The sequence below is a fragment of the Salvia miltiorrhiza genome, unplaced genomic scaffold (assembly GCF_028751815.1).
Source record: "Salvia miltiorrhiza cultivar Shanhuang (shh) unplaced genomic scaffold, IMPLAD_Smil_shh original_scaffold_235, whole genome shotgun sequence".
Taxonomy (NCBI): domain Eukaryota; kingdom Viridiplantae; phylum Streptophyta; class Magnoliopsida; order Lamiales; family Lamiaceae; genus Salvia; species Salvia miltiorrhiza.
Window position 1 is genome coordinate 19208 of NW_026651508.1, and position 12655 is coordinate 31862.

A 12655-nucleotide genomic window follows, 5' to 3' on the forward strand; every position below is an offset into this window, starting at 1 on the left:
GTCCACAAATAATAATAAAAGTTTCTTGCGATTCCTCTAGCACCTCGATTCCTCTGGCAATGACTTCGCCGAGTCCTCTGGCGAGGATTTCTCTGACTCCTCTGGCAAGGATTTTACCGTATTCCTAACAGGTTCAATTTCAACATGTTTGATAGCAGTCACGGCGAAAACAAAAAGAAATGCGAAATAGTAACCAACAGACAACGTGGAGATAATAGACGGCATACAAGAAAATTCATCTTTAAGTATCAGAGACATAAGGAAAAGAGATAAGGAAGATCCATCTAGACATAAATAGCAAACGAGCTACGCTAATTTGTTATCAAAAAAGTCCAAATATCAGAGACAAATATTCAAAGTTTTTACAGACCAAACAATAGAAACGTTTAAGAATCTAAGGATTGGGAGTTGGAGTCGGGGGCTTCTCCATCTGCACCTCCTCGTCCGTGTCACCGCCGCTGTCCCTATCGGAGGGTTCACGCTGTGGAGATTCATGTTCTGGAGGGAGCGGCACCGCCATAACCACGGGAGCTGGCTCATAGAACACTCCACCACCCGGGTAGTTATCCCGAACTGATCGGATACGAGAACGGATCTCGTCCAGATAAGGCGTCCTAATAAAGGGTTGGGTAGGCAGAGTAGGCGGAGGGTCATCACCGCGGCCCGTCACAAACAAGTTAATGGCCTTGTCTATGACAGGGAACCACCACTCCGGAGTTGGTGGCGAGTCAGCACGGATACCCAACATTTTTCCAAGAGCACCGGAATCGATGGCGTTCAGCACCGCCTCATTTCCGCACAGGGCCCTCTGCTCAGGAGAAGCTTGGGTCAAATTAAGGGTAATCTGGGTAGACTCCTTGACAAGCTGGGGCTGCAGCAGTCAGCAACTCGGGGGTACGGGTGAATGCGATGATGGTCTCTTGCAACATGATACGTAAGAACGCGTGACCCTCTGCAGAAAGAAAATAGCGCAGCCGGTGTTGCTTGATGCCATTCTGGAAGGCCAAGTTCTCCTTCGCCACGATCTCCTGCTTGAGGGCAGCCAACTTCTCCGTACAATCCTGAGCAGCTGCCGCGAGCTCTTTCTCCTTCTCATGATTCACACGCGCTAACTCTCCCCGAACCCGAGCCAGCTCTGTATCAACGGATAACCTTTCAGCCTTCAGCCTCTCGTTCTCCTCTCGCAAACGGCGAGTTTCCTCTTCAGCAGTAGTACACCGGGCCAGCGCCGCTAGGAACTTCTTATCTTTGGCCTGAACCTCGCCCTCTGCACGGAGGAGACTTCGAGCAAGGGCCAGACTTTCAACCCTAGCCTACGCAGACGATATAACAAAGGAACTGAGGGAACACTCATCTAAAAAAAAAAACAACAACACGCATCGTTGCAAACAGAATAAACAAAAATAAGCCCACCGTCTCAATTGTCATCACAAGGCCATCTGCCATTTGCTGGCGGCTCAAGGACTCCCGAGCTTGGAGATCAGCCGGAGCAATCTGGGCGATCATTGGAGACCGACATTCTTCACCGGTCAGATCTCCAAGGGCACGAGGGGCGATGCCCATTCCAAAGGACACCCCAACATCGCAAGGACGGTGAGGAGAAACAGGCCTCCGAGCAGAGGAGGTGGCATCCTCTGAGTTCAGTACGACGGTCTCCGGCTGCGCCACAGGCGTTGGGGTTTTCTTTTTCTTCTGCTGAGATTGCTTCTTAGTCGAAACACCTTTTCGCTTCTTCAGAACCAGAGGATCGCTCTTTTCCAGTATCCTCATCGCGAAGCTGGAAGGGATCAACTAGGGGGCGCCGAGAGCTGGAAGACCCCGCGGCAATGGCTCGCGCAGCACTGCCTACAGTCTGCGCAGCTGGAGATGGTTCAATAGCACCCCTCTGAGAAAAGTTGAAACTAGCAATGACACCATGCGTCGGTGTTTTCCACGTATCCATACCTAACACAGAGTAAACAAAATGAAAAACACGTCAGAGACACAACCCAAAGAACAAAGCAGACATTCGCAAGTTAAGAGAAGCGGACACAAAAGCAGAATAGGACAAGTATTAATGTTAAAACAGCAAAATAAGCACATTCAATACCCTCGCGAAGTATGGGATAGCGGGAGAATAAGCCCGCACCGGCCAAGACAGAGGGTTTAGTCACCAGCACCTTCACATTCAAAACTTCCTTGTCCCGGGACTCGGCCAATTGCCTCAGAAGGTTATGTTCAAGATCAGTGACACGCTCAAAGCTGGAAGCGGAGAGATGCTTAGTGCGATGCCACTGAAGTTGGGCGTCGGCGCCGATAATGTCTGGCCAAGTGCCATTTCGGGTTTGGACAAAGAAGTATTTATCTTGAAAATCTTTATCTAAAGAAGTCATTTTTTTCATAAAGGCCATATAACCCCCAGCCTTGGAGGTGAAGTTATAATGGGACCCGGTCCGTTTCAGAACATGGGTCTTATGGAATAAGGCGGCGTTGTAGGGATAATTATTGGCGGCGCAGACTATATGTAGCACATGGGCTCGACGAATAGAAGAAGGAGAAAGTTGGAAAAAGGGAATACCATACAAATTACATAGTTCGATCAAAAAAGGGGAAGGAGGGATCCGCAGTCCCGCATCGACTTCATCGAGCCAGACCGGAATAACATCGGGATTAATGCCCCGGCGAGTATCAGGCATATCAGAAGCGGGGTTGGCCGGATTCTGGATCCGGATTTTATAATCGGGATCACCAATTTCGATACGAAGAACATCCCTTATCACCTTTAGGGATCGGGCCGGTAAAGTGGACTGGGGAAGTTCAGATTCTATGGCAGCCATGGATAGTGCAAAGCTTCGAGCGGAAGGATAATACGAAATGAGAAAGAGGAGGGAAGGACGACAAAGAAACTGGCAAAAGGAAAAATAAAGTATTAGAGAGCAGAGGAAGGAGAGAGAGGGTACCTGGTTAAACCTAGCGGCGGGGAGGGCGAAAAAGGGAGGGGAACGACCGGCAAGGAAGAATGAGAAGTTGAAACAGAGATAGAACACAGAGGAGTGAAGGAAGTAAAGGAAGAAAAGAAGAAAGAAAGGGAGGATGGACATTTATAGGGGGAGCGAATTCGAAAAGACGGGGAATGAGGGAAATCATTAGGGCTAAAAACCTAAGTAAAAAATAAGGGTATAGATTGAATCTGGGGCTGCAAAAAGACGTGTACGGGGAATAGCAAAGGTGTCAGTCATTAAATGACGAGACGTCATAGACAGAGGAAAAACCCTGCGAAGACAAGAAAGCACCAAATGCTCAGTACATTTAGAAAAAGAAATTCAAAACTTCACACCCCAGAAATACCAAGGAAGCTGCGCCGACTAACGCCTGCGCAGTTTAGAGGAAATCTGAGGAGCTAGTGCAACCACGAAAATTCAAAAACTTTCTTTTCGTAGACTAGGGGGGAGTAGCTGATGAGGAACTAGGATTCCATCAGCCATCTTACGGATCGGTGGCGCCGACTCAGGGCCCTTAACACACTCGGCTCAGAAAGCATATGATGCGTCTTCGACTTTTGGGCCATTTGGCCCTATTTTTCTCTTTATTTGTGTCAGTACAGGTTTGTCCGGGGGAAAAACAAAGTTGTGGAGGAAGGAAGGTCAGTAGAGTGGAAACGGAGAAAATATGGTCAGAATGGGCACTCCCGAGCCCAGATTGCTATGTCATGTTTACCAAGCATGGAGCTTCGGCCAACAAGTACCTCCCCAGTCTAACTTGGGGCATGGGAACCTGAAGCAACCCACCTGGTATGAACTACACTGAAGAAAGCAATCCGTCTGATCGCTACCCTGAAAAGCAGACAGCCGAGCCAAGAAAGGAAAGTAAATCTCGGAGATTTTGAAGAAGCGAGCGGAAGCAAGAGGAAGGAACTGGAAGGATCTGAAGAATGGGAAAGGTTGACTAAGCTTGCAGCTGGACGCCATCTTCAATCGGATCAATCAAAGATTGAGCTAAAGAAGGAAAGAAGATCCCGGCGAAGATTTGGAGCTGGCGCAGCTAGGGTTAGACCTCGACCATTCGGCAGTATAAAAGATTGATGTGTGCAGCGTGCACAAGCTCTTGGCACCTTTTTGAACTCTTTTTACTTTAGCTATTACTTTGATTCGCCGTGTGTGGCATCCAAAACAATTTACGTTTCAGTACTATTTGCCTATTTCCGTTGTGTTTGCATTCGATTGAAGACTTGAAGCCTTAGGTATTATTTATCTATTCAAGTATTTCCTTTTATTCTATAATGTGTTTAGTTCATTTCGTATTGATGAATTCTGTTATGCGTGAGTAATCCCTTAGGTGAGGTTTTAGGGGTGGAAATGATTGTTGTTAACATGTAAACATTCGTGAGGCATTTGTTGTTTCGGTTGAATCTCGTAGTTCCGGAAGGATCTGTTCGAAACCATGGACAGTAGGGGCCTAACGGGTGATCTCCGTTCGGTAAAACGCTGTCCGTGTCAAGCAAAAGCTAGGGTATACCAGGGCGTGACAACCGGTATACCCACGACCGAGTAGCTGAGCAGCGTCAACAAAAGGCGTTGTAGATCCGGAAGGTGGGGAAAGGATTGATGGGATACACTGTACTTCCTCAGTCTTGGGCTTCTCTAGAGACCATCCATCAACTGTGACGAGGCATAAAGCCATGGTTATCAAACGAGGAAAGCAATCTCGGCGTCGTAGCATGTCTATGACTGGTCGGCTGACAAGGCCAGAAATGGTTGTGTCTAGGAGGCATGTGTCACTCAAAGTGCGGAGTTGGGGACCTCGGGAGAGAAGGTTGATGAGGGCCATACTTGGTGAGTAACGGGTATGACTACCATCTAAGGAGAAGTGAAGCACTGCCTTGTGACCGGGGAACGTGTGACCTTCGGACCAAGTGGCCACAATGGGATCAACCATCCTATATGTGAAGTATAACCCCTTGAAACGCCCCAATGTCTTTGGGCCACGCCTTGGGTTTATATGGATCATGGACGGATTATCAGTATGCCTATGACCGAAACGAATGTTAACAACAATTATGACCTAACCGAATAACCTCACCCCTTGTTATTATTGATCTTGTTAATTTCTTGTGCAGAGTATACAGATTGAGAATTGTGACACCTCAGTTTGTCGTTGGAGAACAAAGTGGTTCCTCACTCCCTGTGGGATTCGACCCTACACTTACCACTAAGACTGAGATCTTGTTGTGAGACGTAAGAGCGTGTATTGTCTGTACTAGGCATACACAAGTATTTTTTCCGCACCGCACGACGGGTGTGTGTCAGCATACCTGACAAGTAAGCGGTGCAGATCTAAGGCATCACAGGCTGAGAAAGAAACTGGCCCAAACTCTAAGCACACCTGACTCGGAAGAGCAGAGTCGTGTCACACAACGATCAAAGCAAAGTAGCAGCACCGTGATCACTATTTTTATAGCAACAATAACTGCAACTAAACAGTGTAATTGTAGTACTAAAACAGTAAGCAGAATATCGTATCCACAGAGACTGTAAAACGAAATCACTCTATCTACTTCCTAAACAGACTCTCACAGTATGCAAGTGAAACGAAATTGAAGGTGAAATATGAACTAAGATTAACTAAATTAAAACTAAAGAGCATATAAATAACGATTACTTAACTCAAATATAATGAAAACTCTGCCCTAGGGATGTACTTTCACTAATCAACTACATGCATTTAACCTATTGATTCAATTACCAATTTTAATCCAACCCGGATGAAAGATCACTATATTATTCACAAGCGTCTCTAACGACCACCTATGAACGTAGATTAATAAATCCCTTTTCGCATTCAAGACTCCAAGGAATAAATTAACTCCAAATAGCACATAAAGAATAGCTTCCTATAGCTTCACCTATCGCATTCAAGACTCAAGGCTAACACTATATCATGCATTCCTGAATCGGCTGAACAATTATCGCATTCAAGACTCAAACTGAACAGCTAGACATGTAAATCATTGATCAGATAATTCACAAGAGACAGGCACCAGGAATCATGAATCACAAGTTGGAAGGCAAATTGATATCAATAAATCAAAAACACATAATCAATCAGCTATATACAAACCCTAGGTTCAGATTAAAAGACTAGCCAGACATAATAAAATCAAACATAAACATAATTAAATTGAACGCAATTGTAAAAACAAATTGTATAAAAACCGAATTAAAACGATTGTAGCGGCTTGAATCTTCAATCTTGATCCAAGCCTTGAAAACTGGAAAGCTAAAAAGTTCTAAAGCTATAAAACTGAAATATGAATGTTGGGAACTGAAAAACTAAAGCTGGGAACCCTAGATAGGTCTAAAGAGGACCTATTTATAGTCTTAGGGTGAAAAACCAAGTTCTAAACCGAAAATAACTTGAAAAAATGTAAAAACGCGGAAGAAAACAAAACACGCGGTCAATTCGGCGACCCGTTCGGCGGTCGCCGAATTGATCGCCGAAAATGGCCCAAATTACACATGAAAACGGCGACCGCCGTTTTTTTCCACCATAGGCCAATTTTCAGTCAGGATTTTCGGCGACCTGGCCGGCGATCGCCGTCTTGGTCGCCGAATTCACCCTTTAAAACTCCAAAATTCGGCGGTCAACGCCCTTTGACCGCCGAGTTACTCCTTTTCCGTCCCGACTCCAGAATCTTCATCTTTTCTTGATTTTTGGGCTCGATTCTCTCAAAACTCTTCTCTTCAACATGTTCCTTACACTCCATGCTCCAATATCACTCAATTCTGCATCCAAACAGTCAAAACTACACCCAACCGTGAAATCTCGAAATAATAGTAAATGAACTCCAAACAATAATGAAACGGCTGTAAAATCGACTTAAACTACAGAATATAAACCATAAAAACCATGCAAAATGAGTGTTTATCACACCGATACAAGTCGGCACAGACTAGACTAGAGGAAACCTGATTCCAAGCACAACTACGAAAATTCAAAGCTCTCTTTTCGTAGACTAGGGGGGAGTAGCTGATGAGGAGTGAGGATCCCATCAGTCATCCTATCCTAAGCAAAGACAGCGGCGTCGACTTAGGGCCTTGAACATACGCGACTTAAGAAGCATGGATACACCACACGATCGTCGAAATAATATAGCGGCGCCGGCTAATGTCGGCGCAGATTAAGAAAGAAGCTGGTTTAAACTCCAGGCCCACTTGGCTCGAAAGAAGCAAGGTCATATCATACAAAATAAAGATAGCGGCGCTGACGAATGTCTGCGCAGACTAGAGAAGACAGTGCAGCATTAAAGCAACATCCGGAGAAGACCCAGGGAAAGAAATAAGCCCGGAAAATTCAGCGCAGAAAAGGAATGGAAACAACCAACAGTGAAAGCTTGGAAAGAGCACGTGTTCAACGAAAAGCTGCAAAGTAGTTAGAGAGTTTGTTAGAGGAAAGAGAATCGTTCACGTACGCCGCATGTGGAGTACGTAAACGACGTGTAAAGACCCTTATACCCTTCGCCCTAATGTAATCCTATAAATATACCTTGTAACTCATTATATAGAACACGCAATTTTACTCTAAGAATTCTCATCTGCAAGTTTTCAAGCAAGCTCCCTTTCATACTGCGATACAGGTTACTCCGACCTCCTTTTCTGGCTTGTTTAGATAGGTTTGAATGTTAGGCTTCACCAGCTATCACCCAAGATACAGAGTACTCAAGTTACTATATAACTCTCACTCATAGTAAATCAAAGTGATACACGAATTAACATATATATTCGAAATCTTATTAGTATTAAGATTTTATTAAGTCACCGAGATCTTGATTCTTCACTTAAGTCAGATAGAATAATACATCTCACTGTGGTCCTATCAATACGTTATGATGTACCAGTATAGACAAGTAGTCAAGACAAACTACTTCCATCTATACCGTAGCCGAAACCGATGACTCGTCCTAAAGTCATCTCGGCTGTGATCATATTATATCTCTTAAGGTTAATCCAATTATATGGTCTTCTGTGATCTACAACATACTATATAGTCTACTTGTACAGAGATAGAGAACATACATATGCAATCATGAACACAATCAGATAGGAGATTGGATAGTGAACTTAGGAAACATTGTATACAAGCATAAAACGTTCTTGCTTTCAGTATACAAATCCAACACTCACGTGCTTCTATAACTAAGATCATGTATGAGAAACTTTAGTTCTGCGAGGTACCTGAATCATCACTATTTAGTGGGTTTCCCATGTTGTAATATAGCATGTATCACACTTGTTCAAGTGTTTTCCCAAAATATGCTTATCATGTGCTACAAAAATTCTTAAGCACAAATATTAGTAACATAGGAGAGCCCTTAAAGGCAGGGCCGTAAATCATAAATCATGTGGGTAATGAACCCACAATAGTTAAAGGTCCACTTACATGCAGCATGCGGTTCAACTATCAAAGCAATTAATGAGCAGTTCCATATCATTTATTAATATATGCATTTGATCATGTTCACATGTCTTGAAAAGAAATAAATAATGCTAAATTTCGACAAGCAATAATCATTACCCTTATTTATTGAGGTTGCACTTATAGAGCACTTAGTTCGTCTTCTGCTTTATCGAGAAGTATGAGCAATTGTAAATCAACATAATCATCTTCTGCTTTATCGAGAATCCAATCTAATTAACTTCTACTTCGCAAATTCCTCCCAACGAAACCCAAGAATCCCAAATCCCTCCAGTAATTCACCACAACTAAACCAAATTATATAAACAAGCGTGCATGTTTGGCACAATGCCCCCTAGTTTCAGAGTCAAGAAAGGCCAGCCATACCTGGTAATAATAGATGTGGACTCATCCCGTTGAGGATCACGTTTGGTAGCTGATCAAGCGCTGCCGACAAAGGCAGCAGCTACACGCTAGTGAGTGGTGAGACACAGATTTGTTCTTTATCATTTCCGCTGTCGTAAATAATGTCATCTTCTGATTTTGATCTTCGGAGACTATTTCACCGATTCTGGTAATGGCGCCGATAACATTGCCTGGTTAGGATTCCAATGTTGTTACCTTTCCATCCAAAAAAAGAAAAAGAAAATCAGAGCCTCAAATTGGTAGAGAAAATCACAAAAATGAATTTGAATTTGAGGAATTGAAAACAGGGGCAGAGCGGCGGCCGAGTTGGTGGATTTCTCCCTTTCCGAATGAGTAATATACGATAGATATGCGCCGCTTTTCAGAAGAAGGCGGAGATTCTTTTGGAGAGCAGTGGTGGAAACTGATTTCCGGCGGAGAATATAGAGAGACGAGCGAGGGGCTTCGCAGAGCAGGATCTGTAGACTTTGGGATTTTCACTGGTTTCTATGGAGATAGTGGTCGGGCGTTTCTTGTATGAGAATAGAGAAAGAACTTCTGAAAATTTTCTTGTATGAGCGAATTGAGAGAACTTCATCGATTTTTGGGGGAAATCGCTGGAAATTGAAGAGAAAGAAAGAGAACAGGGATGGAAGTCGTTGCACGGCGATTGAACAGGATGATAAACTTGGACCTTCAGAGATTTTTTTTTCAGTCGAACTATGAGAGATGAGGGTGGGCGTGAGGCTTAGAAAGGGCGAGGTCAACCTTGATAAAACCCTTTTCTGAAAACCAAGGCCAATGAATTTTCGCCGGAAAAGAAAGAACCTCACGTCTTAGCTCAATTTCCCACAGACGACGCCAGTTGGTGAACCATGAAATCAACGCCTAATCTAAAAAGCAATAATTGAGACAGGATTTACGTGGTTCGGTCGTTAAGAGCTACGTCCACGGGAGATCTTTGAGTTCTTCCACTATTTCGAGATAATTACATTTTACAAGTGTGTTGCTCCCAAATAAACCATGCCCTTAATGCTAATGCTAACCTTCTATTTATAGATGTGAGAGTGAGCCCTAAAGGCCTTAAGCCCATGAACTCTAATAATTAGATTTAGGCCCTTTAATGCCTTAATACACCTTAGTCTTGATTTGACCCATCTGCGCTGTCCTTCATCGCCCGTGTTGAGTAGCTCCCTTGAGCTGCGCAGGCGAGTCTGTGTTGCCAAGTAACTTGGGTAGTCTGCGCCACCAGGTTCCTTCATCTGCGCTGCCGAGTCCCTTTATTATCTGAGGTCTTCAATTAAACCTGCGTTGCACTACTACAAAAACGCTCATAGATAACGGATAAAATCCGTTATCTATGACCCCAAAAAACCGATAAGTATAGTGGTGATATCTATGATACAGTCATACATAACGGTTTTTTTACCGTTATGTATAATAGTATAGATAACGGTACGATACTCATACATAACGGTACATAACCGTTATCTATAATAGTTATACATAACGGTTTTTCACCGTTATGTATAAGATTTTACCGTTATGTATTAGAATTTTTTTTTTTTTTTTTTAATCATAGTTAACAGTTTTTTGTACTTTTTATAACGGTTTTAACCGTTATCTTTGATAGAAATACATAACAGTTTTTTTGTATTTTTTATAGTGTTATGTATTCCAACTATAAGTAGTATATTTAATATTTTTTCTCAATTTTTATATTATTTATCTCAAAAAATAAATAAATAACTTTAAAACAACAAAATGAGAAAATCAACAATAACAATTTTATATATCATCCAAAATATTCATACATTACCATCCAAATGAACCAAGTATCAAGTATACATCATTATTGCATATTCGATTCAAAATTAAAAGTACCAACTATCTTATAGCTAAAACGAAAATCTATCATACTATGTATTCTAGCACTAAGTCCTCAAGAACTAGTTGCTCTTTCCTGAAATCCTTCTTCCTCATGAAAGTAATCTGCAATAGAGATTTAGTGAAAAATGAAGAATGACCGCTACCATCAGAATTATTAAAGTGACAAACTAAAAAAATAGGCACCAAATAGGCAATCGTCTGAGGTAGCACATTACATAACTTAAAGTGCACCTGAGCCCTTCTTTTCTCTTCCATCTCTTCCTTGAGGGCTTCGTTACTGCACCTTCCCAAGAAGTCGAACATAAGATCCGACATAATAGGCCCTAATGAGCACGGAGGTTCGAATACCCAACAGTCAGATTATTAACATTAGCCACATATGAAAATATGTAGTCACACAACTTGAACAGAGGACTGCATGCTTATAAGTTAATGAGCAATAATCCACATCAGAGATTATGCACAATAACTTAAATCCCCAAAACCACCTTATATTCAGAAATAGCACACCGGTGATAATGATGGAGTGAAATTGTTGAGCTAATTATGCGTACCTTTTCTTTTTAGTTAACATTTAGTATATCAGAAAGGAAAAAACAAAAATGCAGCATTTTTGTAATCTCCTAAATGGAAGTTGTCAAATCTCACCAGCCACTCCCTTGATGCCTCATATATTAGTAATCTCCCAAGCTCAGCCATAGCATTCTCTGAAACAGCACAATCAAGCATTTAAATAGAAAAAAAAGTAATACTAAAACAAACAACGAGACAAGACCAGGAAGCCTACATGAAAAAACCTTCACCAAATTGGCATAATCTAAAAATGCCAAGCATATTCCATCGCTAATTCAATTCAATAAACTACTAATTAACTTCGACATTAGCATTTTCTAATATAGCAAATACATCAATCCAAATTCTTTTTGCGGACAAAAATTGGACTTACTGAATATAGGACAAGGCGTCTGCTCATTCCGAAGAACTGAAATCCAATGCTTAATTAAAGGATGCGGCGGGACGAATACCTACCAATAACACGACAACTAACCTCAATCAACATCAAGCTCAATTCTCCACTAATCCTCAAATAAATAAATAAACAAAAATTCTTCGAATATTCAAATTCAATCAGCATTCTATCTCACAAACTCACCAGCATTCTACTCCCAGACACAACAGATTTCTCCGCCGTCGCTTGGCAATTCATGGTAATGGCGCGCCGTTTATGACACTCCCAGCGCAATGGCTTGAACGGCGGCATTATGGTTTAGAGAGAGAGAGAGTGGAGTGGGGTTTTCTGTTTTGTGCTTGAAATATTTCCCGATCCGACTTTGGGGAGTGCTAGTACGGCGTCGTTCGCAGAAATTCAGAGAGGAGAGGGAGGCTGAAAACCCTAGGCGTCGATTCTGGGCAGCTGGTCGACGGGAGTGGCAATCCGCAGGCAGGAGACGACCGCGTCGTCCGACGCCTTCTTCAAAATCCTGCTCGGCGGAACCCTAGCCCTGAGATCGGAAACCAATTTAGGGGAAATGATGGTGGAATCCGGCCGAGCAGACGGCCGGCGTGGCAGCGACGCTGGTCGTGGCGGCGAGTCGCGACGGCGGTGGCAGGGCGCGACCATGGTGAAGAGAGAAAGAGGCCAAGTTCGATTTAGGAAAATTTGGTGGGGGTTGTTAGGGTTTTGATATTTTATAATAAAATATTAATTTTAAAAATAAATATAAAAAATACTAATACATAACAGTATTGAGGCGCTCATATATAACGGTTAAAACAACCGTTATAAAAAGACGCTAATAGATAACAGTTGTCTTAATGGTTCGATAATACCGTTATGTATGCAACTAATAGATAACGCTCATACACAACGGATTCACTAAAACCGTTATCTATTTCCATGGACAACAGTACATAGATAACGGTTTTTTAT

The 12655-nt window shown here is 42.6% G+C and overlaps 2 protein-coding genes and 1 long non-coding RNA gene across 6 annotated transcripts; all 3 read right to left on the reverse strand.

The window, feature by feature from the left end:
* Positions 1 to 224: 224 nt before the first annotated feature.
* On the reverse strand, positions 225 to 9635 carry LOC131003628 (uncharacterized). 4 transcript variants are annotated; one of them, XM_057930160.1, is made up of 4 exons: positions 8818 to 9622; positions 8211 to 8302; positions 1414 to 1944; positions 225 to 1313 (listed from the first exon to the last, which is right to left on the reverse strand). In XM_057930160.1, the coding sequence occupies exons 3-4, from the start codon at positions 1768 to 1770 to the stop codon at positions 834 to 836; spliced, it is 837 nt and encodes a 278-aa protein (XP_057786143.1). In that variant the 5' UTR covers positions 1771 to 1944; positions 8211 to 8302; positions 8818 to 9622; the 3' UTR covers positions 225 to 833. The 4 variants fall into 4 exon arrangements, with proteins under 4 accessions (XP_057786143.1, XP_057786142.1, XP_057786141.1 ...); XM_057930159.1 differs by having other exon boundaries at positions 8211 to 8313; positions 8818 to 9612; XM_057930158.1 differs by having other exon boundaries at positions 8211 to 9635.
* Positions 9636 to 10610: 975 nt separating this feature from the next.
* Positions 10611 to 11044, reverse strand: LOC131003625 (uncharacterized). Its single transcript, XR_009094749.1, has 2 exons — positions 10957 to 11044; positions 10611 to 10827 (listed from the first exon to the last, which is right to left on the reverse strand). It is a non-coding gene; the product is annotated as an uncharacterized LOC131003625 (long non-coding RNA).
* On the reverse strand, positions 11045 to 12371 carry LOC131003624 (uracil phosphoribosyltransferase-like). The gene is made up of 3 exons (XM_057930156.1): positions 11879 to 12371; positions 11672 to 11750; positions 11045 to 11432 (listed from the first exon to the last, which is right to left on the reverse strand). Exons 1-3 carry the CDS (start codon positions 11984 to 11986, stop codon positions 11308 to 11310), a joined length of 312 nt encoding a protein of 103 aa, XP_057786139.1. The 5' UTR covers positions 11987 to 12371; the 3' UTR covers positions 11045 to 11307.
* Between the last annotated feature and the right edge of the window lie 284 nt (positions 12372 to 12655).

Excerpts from the sequence above, each read along its gene's own strand:
- LOC131003624 (XM_057930156.1), bottom strand. The coding sequence starts at position 11,986 with ATGCCGCCGTTCAAGCCATTGCGCTGGGAGTGTCATAAACGGCGCGCC. Across the intron at positions 11,751-11,878 it reads TGTCTGGGAGTAGAATGCTG|GTATTCGTCCCGCCGCATCC; the intron begins GTGAGTTTGTGA and ends TGTTATTGGTAG. Across the intron at positions 11,433-11,671 it reads GACGCCTTGTCCTATATTCA|AGAATGCTATGGCTGAGCTT; the intron begins GTAAGTCCAATT and ends GTGCTGTTTCAG.
- LOC131003628 (XM_057930158.1), bottom strand. The coding sequence starts at position 1,770 with ATGAGGATACTGGAAAAGAGCGATCCTCTGGTTCTGAAGAAGCGAAAA. Across the intron at positions 1,314-1,413 it reads TTGTGATGACAATTGAGACG|GCTAGGGTTGAAAGTCTGGC; the intron begins GTGGGCTTATTT and ends TCGTCTGCGTAG.